At 38.5% G+C, this 18,114-nt stretch overlaps 1 protein-coding gene across 5 annotated transcripts in view; it reads right to left on the bottom strand.

Moving 5' to 3' along the window:
- Positions 1–17,890, bottom strand: part of LOC135883552 (connector enhancer of kinase suppressor of ras 2-like) — a 569,301-nt gene extending 551,411 nt beyond the window's left edge. For all 5 annotated transcript variants that reach the window (XM_065410743.1, XM_065410741.1, XM_065410742.1 and 2 more), the window contains exon 1: positions 17,827–17,890. In XM_065410743.1, coding sequence (XP_065266815.1) covers positions 17,827–17,890 — 64 coding nt within the window. The remainder of the gene's footprint in view (positions 1–17,826) is intronic.
- Positions 17,891–18,114: the final 224 nt, after the last annotated feature.

The raw sequence follows: 18,114 nt of genomic DNA, 5'->3' as shown, positions 1-18,114 counted from the left end.
ACTATGACTATCATCATTTTTCAAAGAAGTTATAGAAACACAACAAGTTAGCCCTTCTGAGAAACAGCATGCCAAAGTAATGGACTCTGTCTCAGCAGGAATGATGAATCTTTGTGCAAGCAATCAGGACAAGGCTGAGAAGAACTTTGCTAACGGTAAAACAAACCATAAAAGCAGGTTTCTGGAACACTAGAACAATGGCTGCAATGACAAAAGCTTTGCAGGAGATGAAAGAAATGGATTAATATAATCTTGAAGTCCTTGGAGTAAGCAGAAGTCAGTGGGACAGGAATTGATAAAAAGATATTCATAAATGAAAATAAAGTCATAACATATTTGAGGAGGCAAAATGGTTACCACCGAGACGGAGTAGCATTAATTATGATTTCCAAAGCTGAAAAAACACTTCAACTGAGAGCCAATTAACAGCCAACTGCTCCAAGCTAGGTTTTAAACATAATACATGAATACATAATACATACAGTGTTATGCACCAATAGACAACTCTGCTGATGAGATCAAAGATCAGTTCTACAATTGCCTACAAACTCTGGTTGACAATATTCCCAAGCATGACGTTTTCTTAGTAATTGGGGGATTCATCACCAAAGTTGGGGATGACAGCAATGGAGTGGAGAAAGCAATGGGCATTGGTTCCCAAAATCAGAACTGTGAAAAATTGTAGATTCATCATGATTCAATGGAATATCTTGAAGTGTTATCGTATTCCAGTAAATAATTAACTTTACCAAAGCTTTAATTGTACAAACTCCACCTTGATATAAAATGAACACAGACTAGAATGAATGGTTTAATATAATACTGGTATCAAACAAGGATGCATTCTCTCACCCCTCCTGTTGGGCATTGATATTTACTTCATTATGAGTGTAGATGAATACAACACAAGCATCACATAGTTTAACATACTAGAAGCTTTTGGTTTTGCTGATGACATAGCTCTTCTAAATGACAACTCAAACAACACGCAAGCAAAGACTGAAAGACTGTTTAGCATTGCACAAAAGACAGGCTTCGTAAGTAGTTATGAAAAAAAAGCAAGCTAATGAAAACTCCAGCAACTCATAACTCAGGCTTTAGGTTAGAAGGCAAAGAAATACAGGAGGTGTGTCAATTCACATACTCTGGCACTAACATGCATACCAGTGGGGATATTCATAATAAAATAATTTTACAAATAATGTTGTAACTACATCCACCAACTTTAACAAAATTTGATCATCAAAAATCTACAACTTAAAAACCAAACTATGAAACTTCAACTCAAATGTTATTTCCACTTTAATATATGGCTGTGAAAGCTGAAAATCCACCAAAGATAGATATATGTCTAAATGCTTTCAAAAGCAAACACCACATTAAAATACTACATCTTAAATTGAATGAATTTATAAGAAATGCTGAGATTTATCAGAGTTCAACTTTTTATCTCTAAAATTTATCCAGAAAAGAAGATTGAAATATCTGAGATACACATTAAGAATGAAGCCAGAATGTCTGCCATGGCAGATGTGCCACATTGGGCAGCTGGAGGAACAAATAAAAGGAACTGACCAAAAGAATCTCTCCACTGAGCAGTACTTAGGGTACATCTTCATTACCCGCCGGATCGGCGGGTAGCAATCAATCTATCAGGGATCGATTTATCGCGTCTCATCTAGATGCGATAAATCGATCCCCGAACGTGCTCCCCATCGACTTCGGAACTCCACCAGGGCAAGAGGCGGAAGCGGAGTCAACAGGGGAGCTGCGGCCGTCGATCCCGCGCCGTGAGGATGGGAGGTAAGTCGATCTAAGATACATTGACTTCAGCTACGCTATTCTCGTAGCTGAAGTTGCATATCTTAGATCGATCCCCCCACCCCCACCCCCACCCCCAGTGTAGGCCAGCCCTTAGAGAGGGGAAATTTATGGTACTTAACAATAAAGAGGTCATGCAAAGAGTGACCCAGGACAGACAGGAATAGTGGAGCCTGGTTTGTGCCCTAGGCAACATCTGACATCATGAGGATTCAGAGATTCAGATAAAACACTTCTGCCAAACAAATTATTATTTGAGCAATTTAGTCACTAGTTAAAGCATTCTCTGCTTTCTGAAAGCTAATAACAATGAGTTGGACATTTACATTGTACTATGAAAAAATATTGATGTTAATGAATGCCCCAAAATAATTTTCTATACTTCATAAAATTATAAAAGCAAGAGATGGAATAGACAAATTAGAATATCCAGTCCATCTCTCTGTCAATGCAGGATGGTTTTCTTTACCAAAGCTCCAAGTGGTAAGGTTTCTACCACTTCCCTTGGAAAACTGTTCCACAATTTGATATATCTCACTGGCATTCAGTCAAAATTTTCCCTTTCCACTACTCATAATCATGTATCTTTACCCTCAGTATTTACTTTATTTAGACATTTGTAAACTAGTGACAGGTAACTTCCTAATCATTATTCATCCAAGCTCTGTATAATTAGCTTTTAATTTTTTCCTTATAGGACAGTTCCTCTAGTCCTTGATCACTTATAATTTGCCGATTTGTAAAGAAAGAAGTTATTACATTGAATCACAGGGCAGGGATGTATCTGCACATTAATACCAACATTTGCTTTGACATTTTTGCAGACTATTCAACTGCAAACTCATTGTTGCTCATTGTCATTCTTAGGTCAGCAGACTTTTTCCTTCCCACTGAGTAAGTATTTTTCAGATTGAAGAATTTTAGAAATGTAGGGCCAGAAGGGACCTCAAGAAGTATCTAGTCCATCCCCTCATACTGAGGTAGGATTAAATATAACTAGACCATTCTTGACAGGTCTTTGTCTAACCTGTTCTTACAAATCTTCAGTGATGAGGATTCCACAACCTCTCTAGGTAAATCGTTCCAGCTTAATTATCCTTATTGTTAGAAAGTTTTCCCTAATATCTAACCTAAACCTCCCTTATTGAAACTAAACCAATTACTTTTTGTCTTACCTCTACTGGAGATGGAGAGCAATTGATCACTGTCCTCTTTATGACAGCCTGTTACATATGTGAAGATTGTTATCATGTCCCCCCTCTAAGCATGGTCAGCTCTTTCAACATTTCATCATAGGTCATGTATTCTTAACCTCTTATCATTTATGTTGCTCTCCTCTGGACTCTCTCCAGTTTGTTCACATCTTTCTTAAAGAGCAGTGCTCAAAACTGGACACAGTATTCCAGCTGCTTTTTATTAATGAGAATGTAACTTTGGTGTTTTCTGTTAATGTTTCTAATTTCTCCTGGTCCTTTTGTATTATTGTAGTTGGTGAATTTTTAATATCTTCCCATTGCATCTTATTCGCTGGATTTCTTCATTTCCCAAAAATTGCTTTCTTGAAATATATCTATGAATTGCTATAGTCAGTGATCCCATTCCTTACTATGCAGAATTCAAGTAGCTCACGGTTCCAAGCTTCCCATTATTCTCACTTTCTCTATTAGTTCTCCTTACCAGTGAATAGAAAATCCAAGATGGCTTCTCATCTACTTGTATATGTTCTTTCTGAGTCATAAAGTTGTCTTGTGAATAACTAAGGAGTTTTTCAATGTAGCCCAGCTGAAATCTGAACATATAAAATTCCCCCACAGCGGCTTACAATTTAGGATACCCTGAAGATTAGCTCAGGGATGTTCAGTTCTCACTCTCCTATGCTGGGTAATCCATAGAAGATGCCCATACGTGTTTTTCCTGTTCTCTATTCTATTAGGCCACATGCCCACTGCCACACATTCCTGCCTACTCTCAGGGGTACACAAATAGACACCAAGGGTGAAACCTAGCCCCGATGAAGTCAATGGCAAACCTCCCATTGCTTTTAATGGGGCCAGATTTAGACCCCACAGAGCAGAAGTTAGACACATCCTTAATATCCACAGCGATTTGTAGCACAGTCGGTGCGGCTGTGCTACAAATACATCACAAAGTTGGCAAAGCTTCACAATGGGGACTGTTGGAATCCAAAAACAGGTGGTGGTTTCAGCCCACTCTAATGAATTTTGATGCTATAGAAATAACAGCCCAGATGCAAATTTATTTGTATAAAAATAATTTTCATTTAATCAGTCATTTGTGAGATACAGAACTATCAATGGTTTGCCAAGCACTAGAGCAAAACTTGCTGATAATGTCATTTAAAATGAATGAGTTTTGCAGACTGCTAATGCTTAATATGAATGTCTTTTTTTTTTTTCCTTTCTTTTTTTGAAAACAAAATGTTTTGTGATAGCTAAGATATTTGCATCTGAAAGATAGATAGCAGGGCACAGCAGCTGAGCTTTGTGTTATTTAGATCGTACCAAATGAATTTCATACTCAAGTGAATGTAAAGTTTATATGGTGGTAATAATTGTCATGGAAGGCAAGAGCCTGGCTGGAGAAAACTAGAGAGAAAGAAAAGGATCCTGTCACTCCTACTTTCCTTCTTTTATGCCTTGATCTCATTGAATTTGCTTGCTCATCTCTCCTCATTCCTTATCTCTCTCTAGTTCTTTTGGTGGTACCAGAGTGCTGCACATCTGCAAACCAGTAGAGCACTCCACTCACCTGGAAACACAAGGCCAGAGTACTAAACAAAACAAGGACTAGTCTCTGAATTCATGCTCAATTCCCATCTGATCATGAAATAAGGGCAAGAAACAGATGGCTGAGAATAGCCTGAATAAGCAACAGAGGACAAGAGAAGCTGGGAGGAGACATGGTTAGGGTAATGAAGTGGGACATATGTGGCATACTTCTGCTTCAAGTAGTAATTGTGGCAGGTCTAGTATAATCTCGGAGGCTGCAGGCCGATGGTCACTATTGCCCATTGTAGTTCACTTTTTTTTAACCCAAATGGAAAATGGTTTTCTGTATAAACTAAAAAGAGAATGGGCCAAATTCATCGCTAGTGTAACTGCAGTGATTTCAGTTGAGTTACAGGGGAAATAGATTCTGCCCATGATTTGTAAGTAGGAAAAAGTTTTTTAGTTCTACAAATTTAGAGAACTCCACAATGGATGCTACCCTCTTTTCTCTGTATCACCTGCTTCTCTGTAACGGACACATACTGCTCATTTTTTGTCTGAGCAAAGACTGCTTTATAGTAGAACATCCTTATATTTTTTAGCTTATGGCTACCCAATGAGCCATAATGGTTCCATAACCAGTCTGTTAGTATTTTGAGTAAGTTAGCTGCTTTAACAGTTGTTCAGGGTGACTGCTTTTCTACTTTCAGACTCAGAAAATTGGATATTATATCCCTGCCCAAAGTTGTTCACACATTTTAATTACAGCAGTGATTCTCAAACTTTTGTACTGGTGACCCCTTTCACATAGCAAGCCTCTAAGTGCGACCCCCCCTTATAAATTAAAAACACTTTTTATATATATAACACCATTATAAATAGTGGAGGAAAAGCGGGGTTTGTGGTGGAGGTTGACAGCTCCCCCATGTAATAACCTCGTGACCCCCTCAGAGGTCCTAACCCCCAGTTTGAGAATCCCTGTATAACAGTGAAATGCATAATATAAAGAAGGTATTTATAATTGATTTCAGTAGAGTTGAAAGTCTGAATGCCATACCTTCACATAAAACACAGCTGTATAATGAAAATCCTTATGGAAACAGAGGCAGAGATATGGGGAAATAATGGTCTAGAATGAATTTGGTCCTTCCCCTCTACCCGCAGCCTGAGTGGTTAACTGTCTACATATGTACCCTCTAACCAGCCACTGTAAATTTGGGCAATGGTAACCACTGATCTGACTGAGGAACAGAAAATACTTTTTGTTTCTTTAGAGGATTACATTGCCAATCCTCATTTTCTCTCAAGATATGTAATAACAGCCAGGGGATCTAGCCTGTCAGAAAGACATCTATTATCAGGGTTATTTCATCATCTTTAAGACATCAGAAAATGGACTAGCTTTAGGATGGGTGCTGTGGAGTGGTACACATGCCCAAATTTACATTTGAGGGATTGGATTACACCATGGAGAAGATGGCAAACCTTGTTCTTCTGAGAGAAAAAGGAATATGGTGGAACTGCATCTGTGGTCATAGTCTGAGAATCCTTGGAAGCACATCTACGTGGTCCTTTCAAGGATGATGCATAATTGAAGTGTCAGAGATCTGTTGAAATGGTCAACAAAATAGTAAGTTTTGCCTCTTACTATTATGAGGCTGAATGGAGTGTGTCACACCCAACCAGCACAGTACCATTCAGTGAAAAGTAAGCTTTGTGCAAACAATTAAATTAGCTTAGAGGCAGAGGTGAAAGTAAGCCGGTCCGGTCTGGTACGGCATACCGGCAAAAGCCAGTACGCCGTGCCAGACTGGATCGGCTTCCGCAGCAGTGATTTAAAGGGCCCAGGGCTCCAGCCGCTGCGGGGAGCCCCGGGCCCTTTAAAGCGCTGCCAGATCTCTGGCAGCCGGGCTCGGGCAGGGATTTAAAGGGCCTGGTGCTCCAGCCGAGCTCCCGCGGTGATTTAAAGGGCCCGGAGCTTCACAGCGGCCACAGCCCCGGGCCCTTTAATTCGCCCCTGAGCCCCGGGGCTCCCAGCCGCCTCTGCAGCTGGTAGCTCTGGGGTGATTTAATGGCCCCAGGGCCTTTAAATCTTGAAAGGACCCGCCTCTTCCGGTTGAGGCCACACCTCTTCCGGTTGAGGCCACACCCCCGCTCAGGACTCCGGCGTACCAGTAAGTCCTTTAAGTTACTTTCACCCCTGCTTTGAGGTCTTCAGCGGGAAGATAATTTGTACATAATTTACACTTTCTGCAGTGAGGAGGGCCGTATAAGAACCTGGATAGATAGTTATCTTAACAAAAGACAACTCCTGCCATTACAAAGGAGTCTTCAACATTTCTAATGGTTGGATGACATTCATGTACTTGTTTTTGATATACTGAAACTACAGAGGATGACACAGGTATCACAACAATGAATAGATATAAAATGGTACAAGAATGGAGTCAAGGCTGATTCCCCACTCTGGCACTTCAAGTGCAGAAGGTGGGGGCCCGCAAGGATTTTAAAAATTAATACTTGCTACTCCAGGCTTGTATTAAACCCCCAAGGTTACAGCTTTTCTCTGACCTTGGCTTGGTAAACACTGCCACCACCCAAGTAAAAAACTGCCTCTTGCAAATCCTGGAAAAATTCACTTGGGAAGTTTTCCCTGAGGCCCCTCGGCTTTTCCACCCCTCCCTCAGGGAAGCTGAGAAAGAAAACAACAAAAGGGAAACCCAGCTATTGCCACCAGCTAATTGAAAAACATGCACAGACCTTTTAATCAGGTTCTTTAAAAGGGTACATTTTATTAGAAACAAAAAGAAAGAAAATACAACTGGAACTTAGGCTTTTGCTAGATTTTAAAAGAGCAATTCCAAAAATTAAGCACCCAAAATAGCTTTCTTGGGGGGTTCAGCTTAAAGGTTACAAGCAAACAAAAGCATCTGGGGTTAGCACAGAGAAATCCACAAGCCTTACAGAAAATAAAAGAAATAACCCTAATTGCGTCTATCTAAACATTCCCTGTCCCAATGAATTCTTCTAGGTATGGATGATGAATTTTCATACCTGGTTCAAACTTTACACAGCATTTCAGCTGCACCCATCTCTTCTGCCCAGAGAGATCAACAGAGACAAAGGGAAAGCTTTTTTCCCATTTTAAAAAGTTCTAGCCTTCCCATTGGCTCTTTTGGTCAGGTGTTTACCTGGGGGAATTTTTAACCCTTTACAGGTAAAGCAAGCAGCCACCCAGAGGGACTTTATAGCTAACTGGCTGGCTGGGTGTCCATAAAAGAGAGCTACCCCCAACCCCTTCATTTATCACAAATTGCGAGGAGATTTTGATGGACTTGTAGAAACATCTATTACACCTTTACAAGAATAATAAACTAAAAATTCAAGAGTTTAAAAGCAAGAATTTGTGACTGAATCAAAATTCAAAGATGGCCAGTACACTGCTGCCATGTGAAATTCATAAGCACAACACTTTGAGCTAAGTGCTTCTTTTTATGTTTTTACACATCTTAAAGCAAAAAATAAGTCAAGAGGAAGGGAAAGCCAAGCAGAACAATTTCCAGGCAGGAATCCTGACCTGGCTTTACCTCTGAGTGACCAGAATCTCCTTCTTTCCCAGGATAACATCCCTGTGACTCCCCAAAACTACAAAAAATTAGCCAATCCCCAGATGACATTCAGAGTGAAAGAGGCAAACCTCTTCACGGTACACAGAAGGCTAGAGTAAAGGCTGTTCTGTCTATGAGTCTGAATCTATTCTGTAAAGTCACTGTACAATGAGTTTTCATTTCAATAAACCATTCACAGAATAGCTAGAAAGTGCTATATCTCTTTTATAACTCATACTTATTGGAAAGCAGTTGGTTGAGAATTTGAATAGAAAACCATATCAAGCATTGTATTGGCTTCTGGATGCACCTGTGGGGAATTGCTTAATCAGGAATAATTTTATTTTGGTACATCACTGTAGCACTTCACAAACACAGCCTTACAATTTGTCACACTTTCTTTATCCTGTGCTAATGCTCATCTTTGCACACCTGGAACAAAGAAAAGTTTCAGACTTAATTAAAAAGCTGAAACTTCAGAAGAGATATTTAGTAGCTCTGAACAGAACTGCAAGTCCCACTCCTGCAGGCTTCGTAGGTCAGGGGTCATCAACAAGACTGAAGTTAGAAAGGCACATTGTTAATACTATTTCTTACCTTTGTTTTTTTTGTTTGGTTGGTTGGTTGGGTTTTTTTTGCTGTTAGGTCCAGTGTGGGGTTGTATTACCCACCAAGATACCTCAGGCTAAATTCTAAGATCATTCAGTTTTACTCCCAAACTGGCATATATTGGTACTGAAAAGCAGTGTTTATTGTGCACAGACATGCCTTATGCACAGGCATCCAGTGTCCCCTGTCACTGCACATGCAGCTTTATGTACCTGCTCCTGACAGAAATAATCAAGCTTTCACTTGAGTTAAGACATTTACATGCCAAGCCACATGGATCATACACGAGGAACCATAGTCTATGTACCTGAAAATACTGTGAGGGTCTACTCCTGAGGATGAATTGGAGACAGCTTCTCCGTGAAATCTGAGCTAGTCAGAATTGCCTCACACGCCCCTTATTTGTCCATGGCTTTTTTGGCATGCACATTGGTACAAATGCCACCCAGAATGGAGTTCTCCTGTAGAGCAACTTGTTTCTAATACTGACTTACAAACCAAGTAACCAGAAATACTGTACTATTAAACTATAAAAGCACCCACTTTCTCTTACACCTCCTCCTCTGAGAATCAGACTGTTATAAACCTATTCTAAAAATAAGTGTCAGGTGTTACATGTAGATTCTGAATGTTACTGTACCTGTGCCAATCTCATTCCTGCCAAAACATTCTCCCACCCAGTTGTAAAGAAAGGAACAGAATCTGTTAGTGACTCAGAGTCATGGGTTAGAGGGGGAAGATAGTGTCTCCAACACTATGCCGATGAAAGAGCACTAGTGTGATACTCTCATTCTTTACCACTCTATATGCCAGATAGCAGTGTATGCTACTGTGGATCCCTCTGTACTTCCTTGAGTATGAGCTGCCTTATTTAGTGTGGTTTTCAAGGTCCAAGTTTGAATTCTGAACCCAATTTCTCCACCTAAAGTAACAGTGCAACAGGGAGAGGTGCAGAGGGGTGGCCTCTTAGGACTCTGCTGTATTATCCAAAGTGACCAAAATTGTAAGGAAGAAGATGTGTCATGTATAACATGAGTCATGTGCGGGGTAAGATTACAGAGCGAAAAACAAGTTATTCTAGAGATGCATGCTAATCATGGATCTGGCTGCCTATTCAGATGTCTGTTCAGATTCCAAACAATGGACAGATATTTTTAATTATAGATAATAACCTACTAAAAGTGAGTAACATTTGGCAACTGCTAATAGAGGCATATTCCATCAACTCATACTCCTCTCTGCAAACAGTCGCATTTTACTATAAATAATCTGAATTTATGTTTTACAAAATGAGGAAATTAGAGAATTTAGCAGTAAATCTGCAGGTACTATTTAGGGAGCATTTAATTTGCTAGTGCTACATTTCTTTATGCAGTTAGTGCAAATTTACGGTTTTCTCTGGGGAGGTACATAAACCAGTTTCTATTTGCTAGGTCCTAGAAAAAAATGGTGGTGTGATATAGGTGCAGAAACATCTCAACAACATGGAAAATTGCTCTGAATTTAAACATGGATATAGCACTGAGAATGCCCCAGTCGGTCTTGAATGATCCACTTGTCACGACTCAGAGGGAAGGATAGAGCAGAATGTGGCTGTGTGTTCTTAGGGAAGGTGGAGAAGGGAGGAGGGGATTCAGTCGACCAGCTGTTTTGCTGTCTCACTGACTGCCTGCTGTTATATAGACTTGAATTCAAAGTGATGCTTTTAATATTTAAAGCCTTGAATGTACTGGGTCTTAATTATCTTGTCAGTCTTCTGACACGCTCTGTACCATCTTGCCCTTTTAGATTAAAAGGAACAGGGCTTTTGGTCGCAGGGTTAGTAGGAGTAGAATGGGTATATTTTTGTTTCTGTTGCTCAGTATCTGCAGAGAATGCCCTGCCTTCTGATCTCAGAAAGGCTGTCATTTTAGCTTCTTATAACAAGACATTAAGACTTTATTTCTTAAGGCATTTAGCACAGTGTAGTGATTTTGCTAGGTTTTAACTGGAGTTTTAAGTATTCTCAATGCTATGTGTTGTATCTATCCATGTACGGTACCAATGATGAATAAGCACCATGCACATATATATTTTACTGCTCTAATTTCTGTTTAATACAGAATACCAATGTTTTCAAGCTCCTTAGAGTAAAAGATTACAAAACCATAACATACCTCTCTGACGTTTTGGCCAACCACTTTTAGACATACTAATAACCAAGAATTAAACAGAAAAACTTAGAAGAGGGAGAATTAAAAGATATTGATGTTCCTCAGACCACCCCACACATTTTTATTCATCCTGGAAGGATAACTCACTTACCTGCACATCAGAAATTCTCTGGGGAAAAATTTCAAGACTTCTTTTCCTAAGGAGCTGTAGGCTGAGGTCCTGAATTTCCAGATTATAGTCTCAAAATTTTATTAATCTAGACTGTTTTATATTTTCTCCTTCTCAGGCTGTTCCCCCTATCATCCAGCTATTTCAAACTGGGTGCCTTGCGGCATTGTCTGAAATGCCGATTCACAAAGGCCTCAATTTAAACTGCCACTGCATTTGGGAATGTCCTTTCATACTGGTATTCTGGAAGGAAAGACCATGAAATCTGAAGCAGAAAACCAGATCTGGTTTGGGCCTGGCATTGTATGTATTAAGGATGAAGTTCATATATGTGCAGAGGGCCAACACGAGGCCTAGTTTGAGGGCTTAAGTGGGGCATAGTCTTGGAGCAGGACCTTTGTCCAAGACTGAATTTCACCTTAAATCCCACCTTCTTGTCACAATATAAAGTTCATAATCCTTTTTCCTTGATGGGTGAAAATTTAGTTCTCAGCAGTCTTGCCCACAGTCCCTACCACTTTCTATTATGATCTTGGGCTTGACCCTCAGACTCCTGCATCCCCTTTTCACTTTCTACTATTCAATCCCTTAGTTCTGTCAACAGGAGGGTGGAGGGATTTCCACTGGAGGATAAACCTAGTCCTCAAATCATAATAAATATTGCTTTTCTTTAATTAACTTATCTGATTCTGATTCTCAGACAACTGTCCAAAACTGCTGTAGGTGTGTTATAGGAAATAATCCTGCACTGGTAAAGGTCAATTTAGGTGGCATATTGGGTATTTTCCATCTTCATTACTATGATTTATAATTCTGTGACAGTATTCTATAACCCAGGGCAGGTAGTCCCAATCGATGCCTACACTTACTGTATATATAGGACCCCAATCTGTACTCTTCAGCTTCTCCCATTCAGTAAACCAATTCTTAAAAAAAGAGAAAGCATTTGTGCTTTGGTTCAATTCACTGATAATCAGAAACGCTAGTTTAATTGTTCTATGAGGATGAAGGATTTAGCAATGAGGCCAGATTACTCATCAGAGTCTTGTATTTATAGTGACCAACCCTTGCTGTGATTTCACTATAATAATCTTTTTTAAAAACTTACAGTTATGATTGGCAAGAAAACATAGGGATCCTTAGCAACATTTAATAGATTAGTTGTTGCAAAAGGATTATTGCCAAAAATCATTAGATGCAGTTTTAAACCACTAAGAGGAGTCAGAGAGGAATTTTGGACAGTTCTGGCTCAACTCAAATTTTTCCAATGATGAGTCAGAAATTGAAATGGGGAAATAGTGGGACTTGGATATCCCAAAGGTTCCTTGGGAGCCATAACAATAAATTGATTGTTTGTTTCACTTTTGAAATTGGTGAGCCTGCAAGGGCAATGATAAGACACTTATTTTAGTTTCTGCTTGAAAATCCAGCACTAATTCTAAGGAAGTCTGTGCTTGTGGGTGCTCTCTTCTTTTCCAAATCTGTTTGTCTACAGGATGAATTGAAAGCATGGGGTGAACCCCTCATTTTTGTAAATAATATGTGCACCAAGGTTATCCACTCAAGTATCCGATTGTGTTTCTTGAAGTAGAGTTCTTGAAATATGGGATTTAGGGGGGAAAGGCTAAGTATCATCCAGCTCAGTGCATGCAAGGCTGCTTTTGTGGCAGATCATAATATTTAGCAGAGTACCTCCAACATGCTTTAAGATTTTACATATTGCATTTGGTAAATGTGGGAGACTCACTGTTTCTGACATGTTGCTACAAGCAGGTAGTGATTTAATGAAAAGCAAAAAGACTGAAAAGGGGTTTGCCAGATCCCTGTGTGATGTGAATGTTAACAAGCACAGTCACGTCATCAGCATCCCTGCTCTTCACCCCTCCCTCCCATCCTTCCTCTCTCTTTTATGAGCCAGCTTGAAATCAGGGAATTACATGCTAAGGAAAACCCTTCAGATAAACATATAATTATTCTGAACAGGATCAATGCAGCACAGTTAATCAGTTTACCAACTGAATTAATTTTTATTTTTTTCATGTCTGCATCTCCTGTGGAGAATGGAGAAATTCAAGATTTAAGGGGAAAAATTGGTTGCATTTGTGAAATGGTATTTATATCTGAGCATTCATTATGAAAGGAACCTCTACTGCAGGCTGTTTTGGCAGACAAACATTACTTTCAATCAGCAGGACTTTGAATAGCTGACTCCATGTGAAGTTATTGCTAAAGGTACACTTAAGAAATAGCTGATTTCCTATTTTAATTTCCAGCTGTTTAATAACATCCCATTCTCCTCAGAGCCCCAACTATTTGTGTTTTTGTTTTATGAAAACAGTGAATTGTTGTGTAGAAGCTTAAATTTATTTGCACAATATGCCAATTAGATACAAAAACGTTTTAAAGAAACTAATGTAAACTACTTAATTCAGGAAGCACAGGAAGCCTCAGAGCTGTTATTTTAAAATCTAGGTAATAACCCTTTTGTATTTTATTTTAAAAATTTAAAATTAAGCAGCCTGAATTTTATAGTTGTAAGTGCAATAGAGATTCAGAAGTACAACTTGCAGACACCAAAACTGTTTTCTGTATAGGGCTAGTGTCAGTCTTTCATTGTGCTATTTACATACATATGAAAATGGGTGACTTTTCAGTTTAGAAGTGCACTTTTGATAAAATGTGGACTTAACTGCAAAGCTTCATTGGATTGTACAGTAAATAGAGGTGCTGATTGTTAATAGGTTAAAATGCATTAGAAGCCTCCAGGTAGTAGCATTACAGGAGTAAACATTAAGGTACACTTTGCCACCGAGTACTCATTTTAATATGCTCAGTTTTCACATAGCTAAACAGAAGAAAAATACATGAGAACAATTATGAAACCATGTTGTTTAACATATTTTACATTCTACAATGCTTGTGGAAAATATTTTCCCCAACATTGTGACCAAGGAATTTAAATAAAATGAGGTAAAGATCACCCTCTTATATTAATGTTTTCAGTCCACGGAGATATATTATTCCAATTAAAGTATTTGCTTGTGGTAAGAAAAGGATACACATCAGGATAAATAAAGCATCAATGATTTGTGTGAGAAAAAAGAAAGTGAAATACATTTGAAATACGGAAATAACTGAACCAAGAGTAATAGAAAAAACTCACTACAAATACCAAAAAATAATTTTTCAAAATCACACATACCAATCCTTCTTTGAAAATACCTCTTTTTTAAAAAACCACTACTTCTACAATCTATTTGTTAATCCTCTCAGAATATGTGTGTGTATCCTAAAGGCAAATTCAATAATACAAAGCTATCCAGAGTCCTCATTGCCAGATCCAGAACAAGCTTCAAAAATCAGTTTCTCAAGTCTTTCACAGCCTTCCCTGGGCGTCCACAATGTGAAATCCAGACAGTCTATTATTGACAGGAAGAATGCCACCTTACTATAATGCTGTTCCTGAGAGGCCATTAATTTATACATTGTGGCAAATAATGCCTCTTAAAGGGAAGGAACAGAAGGATTGTCCTTGGGTTGCAATTCAGGGCATGGCTACCTCTTACAACAGTATGACATAGAGTGAGATGCACTGTGGGTATTCAAGTGTCTTAAAATATTAACATCTGTTTTGTGGCTTTCTTCCATGACCTCTTACATTACTCTGATTTTGCTGATACTCAGCACAAATTAGTTTGCAAAATTTATTAGCTGATTTAAAAAAAAACTTTCAGTAGCTACAATAAAAGTTATAAAAGACACAAGTTAAAAAATGACTCTTACTGTGGTCACCTTACTGTGAAATGTGTTGTGACTAACAACCTTTAATATTTAACATTGTTGTATTCAGTGTTGTTGTAGCCATGCTGGTCCCAGGATATTAGCAAGATAAGGTGGGTGAGGAAATATCTTCTATTGGACCAACTTCTGTTAGTGAGAGAGACAAGCTTTTGAGGTTACACAGACTCCAGACCTGAAGAAGAGCTCTGTGTAAGCTCAAAAACTTGAATTTCTCACCCACCTTATCTCTTTAATATTTAAATTAATTAAGAATGTATTTTAAAGGGCAAATGGGGTACATTTTTACAGAGTCTGATTACTGAACACTATGTTAAAATGCTACAGTTGTAATGTGTTGCTTTCTGTAGTCGAGGTTAAATTCTACCTTCAGAACATAGTGATTTTACTGCAAATGTCACAGAGAGGTAGTGTTATAATAGGAGTAGTTATGATGTGGTTTCATGGAACTGGGAGCCAGGCTATATCAGTTTGGGGTACTAGTAATAGTTAAATTCCACATCTAGGTCCTTGTTACAAATTCTAACTTCTGATCCTTTTTTAAATAAATACATTTAAGCAAGAGGTGCAGAATATGTCACAATATAAGTAGCTAAGTTGTCGTGTCAGGCTTTGTCATGTGAGCATTTTCGGAGGTAAATCCTTCAGTGTGGGTGATTCATATAGATAAGTTACATATCACTTGAACGCCACTAGCAGTCTGCAGCTTCATCCTGACTAATGTATTAAAATCTATTTAGCAGAATAACTATACCTAGTGAAACTGCTACACAGCATACAAAAGAAGCTACAATGCAACAGTGACAATGATGAACTCAATTGTAGTAAAGTTAGGGATTTCCAGCTGATTTTGAACTAATTGTTACCATATTACATTGTCAGCTATGATATTGTATTTGTTAGAACCCTTTTCTTTGACTACATGAGGCGTTCAATAATATCTGAAGCACATATTTGCACAGGGCAAATATTAAGGTAAAATATGGTAGTGTAATATTTGTTTGGTAATGATACACACGTAGCTTGCATTATCTTCATGCACACAGCACTCATATTACTAAAGAAAATCCCTCAATTCTATACACATTTCAGTCATCGGTGCACTATACTTATTTATATTTGAATTCACAAAACCAGGCAAATGTTACATGAGGATACCCCAGTGTTTCTTGTGTGATATGTGACATGCAGTCTATATATAAAAATACTGGCAGACATAGCAGGTTTTAAAATATATAAAATGTCCCCCATCAAACAGGCAATTTAATATTGGGAGACTACATGGTGAACATCTGAATGGCACATTCAAAAAAAATCTCCTGTTTGTATGCACTAAAACTATTTGCTCATTGTGGAAAAGTTGCTGATGCTACTATCATAGTCTGTTACCCAAGATGTAGTCAGATTATATCAAAAGGACGAAGAGGTAACAGGGAATATTCTGAAATGCAGCAACAAGTATTATTTAAATATTACTAGTTGCATTACATTACAATCTAACTCATAATTTTAGATACCATAACATTCTCTGCGACTTTTTAACCTTTTAAATACTGGCAAAGATCTATATAATCAGATTCTTCTTTTCACCAGCACCAGCGTATGATTTCAATTAATGTAATTGGGCATGGCTATCCATCATATATCGGGTGATTTCAAGATCCATCCTTGCTGACTGGTTTATGATAATTAGCCTCTCAACTAGCCTGAGCTGAAGACACCTGAGAAACAAACGACATGCATTTCCATAGATGCCATCTGCCTTATGATATTGTATGGTTGTAGAGAGAGTAGGGTGTTTACAATTGTAAGATAAGTGACGATCACTTAGCCCAGTTTCAGTTAAGTGTGAAGATATATTTCAGCATCATTAAATCAAAGCCAGTCACAGTTATGAATGTGAAGGCTTTAAAGAAAACTACATCCATCCAGTTTAACCCTATATTTAAAATCCCATTACAGAAAACATATATTCACAGATACCTTAACCATAAAAATTGCAGCTATTTCCCGTACATAATGGGAGAGCATTTTATAGCAGAAATTAGTTGGTCTGTGAGACCAAAACCTCATTAGAAACTGTATAACTATGGTAATGTGTGTGCTATGTAAACACACTTTTTCCTATTCAGGAGAAATTTAAAACACTTATCACGAACAATTCTTCACTCTTCAATCCAAATCAATCTGTTTGCAATACAACAGAGCACCACAAAAGAAAACATTTCCCATCTTATTTCTGTGTTTATGAAACTGCAAATGTGCAGGGAAATCATAATCCCTGTCAAGTTATCTTGCTGGGGAAACTCTTCTAAGCTGTTCACAGACAAGCAGCTCTTCTCATTTCCTCTTGCACTCTCCATATATGGCAAAGACTGCACTGTCCACGGTACTAGTGATTGTCAGAGAAGCGTATGCATTATACAAAACATAGAGATACTAACAAGAGAAGCTGGGAAGCCTGCACAAATCAGGATATAATAAAATAATCAGAATTCCATAGTTCGGTCACTGGTATCTTGCCTTCTCTGTGTATCACCCTAAAAACTACACACGAGTGCTGCATACATGCACAACCACTGCATGAAGTCACCTGATATGAGCAAAACAAAGCTAATCAGGGAAAATTTAAAGACAACCAAACATAATATCATCACACTGCAATGCATAATGGAGTCTTAAGGCACAAACACTATAGTTATGCCTGCATTTATCCACAAATGCATTAGATCACTACTCAGTTCTCAGCAGAGATTCCAACAGCATGTTTTGCAGCTCATACCAGGTTTGTGTTCAGTCAGAGCTCTGAGAACTGTTGTATCAAACAGCATATGGATTTTTAGAACTAAACTAACTCTTGACAAAATAAAAAATACAGAAGCAGAAATGTAAATTTCAGAGTCAAAGCATAGATAATACATGGTAATAAATGATCGTACCTTTCATCCAATCCACTACTTGCTTGGGCGTCCACTTGCTAATAGGTTCCATAACGAGAGCCATCATCAGATCACTTTATCATTCACACCAAAATCAGAAAAAGACTGGGGAAAATCTATCAGAGCATGGCCGGGATGAGAGAGCTGTAGGATTTTACAATGCAGTCCAAAGACGAGATGATGCTTTGTCCCTCCAGGTTTCTCCTGCACTGATTCAGTAATGTATAAAATTACACTGCTTGATCAGCTCTAGCACCTCCCCCACTGCACACAGCCTGCAACACAGTG

The sequence above is a fragment of the Emys orbicularis genome, chromosome 9 (genome assembly GCF_028017835.1).
Source record: "Emys orbicularis isolate rEmyOrb1 chromosome 9, rEmyOrb1.hap1, whole genome shotgun sequence".
Lineage (NCBI taxonomy): Eukaryota > Metazoa > Chordata > Testudines > Emydidae > Emys > Emys orbicularis.
The sequence above is the reverse complement of the archived record's forward strand: the minus strand, read 5'-3'. Positions and strand labels throughout refer to the sequence as shown.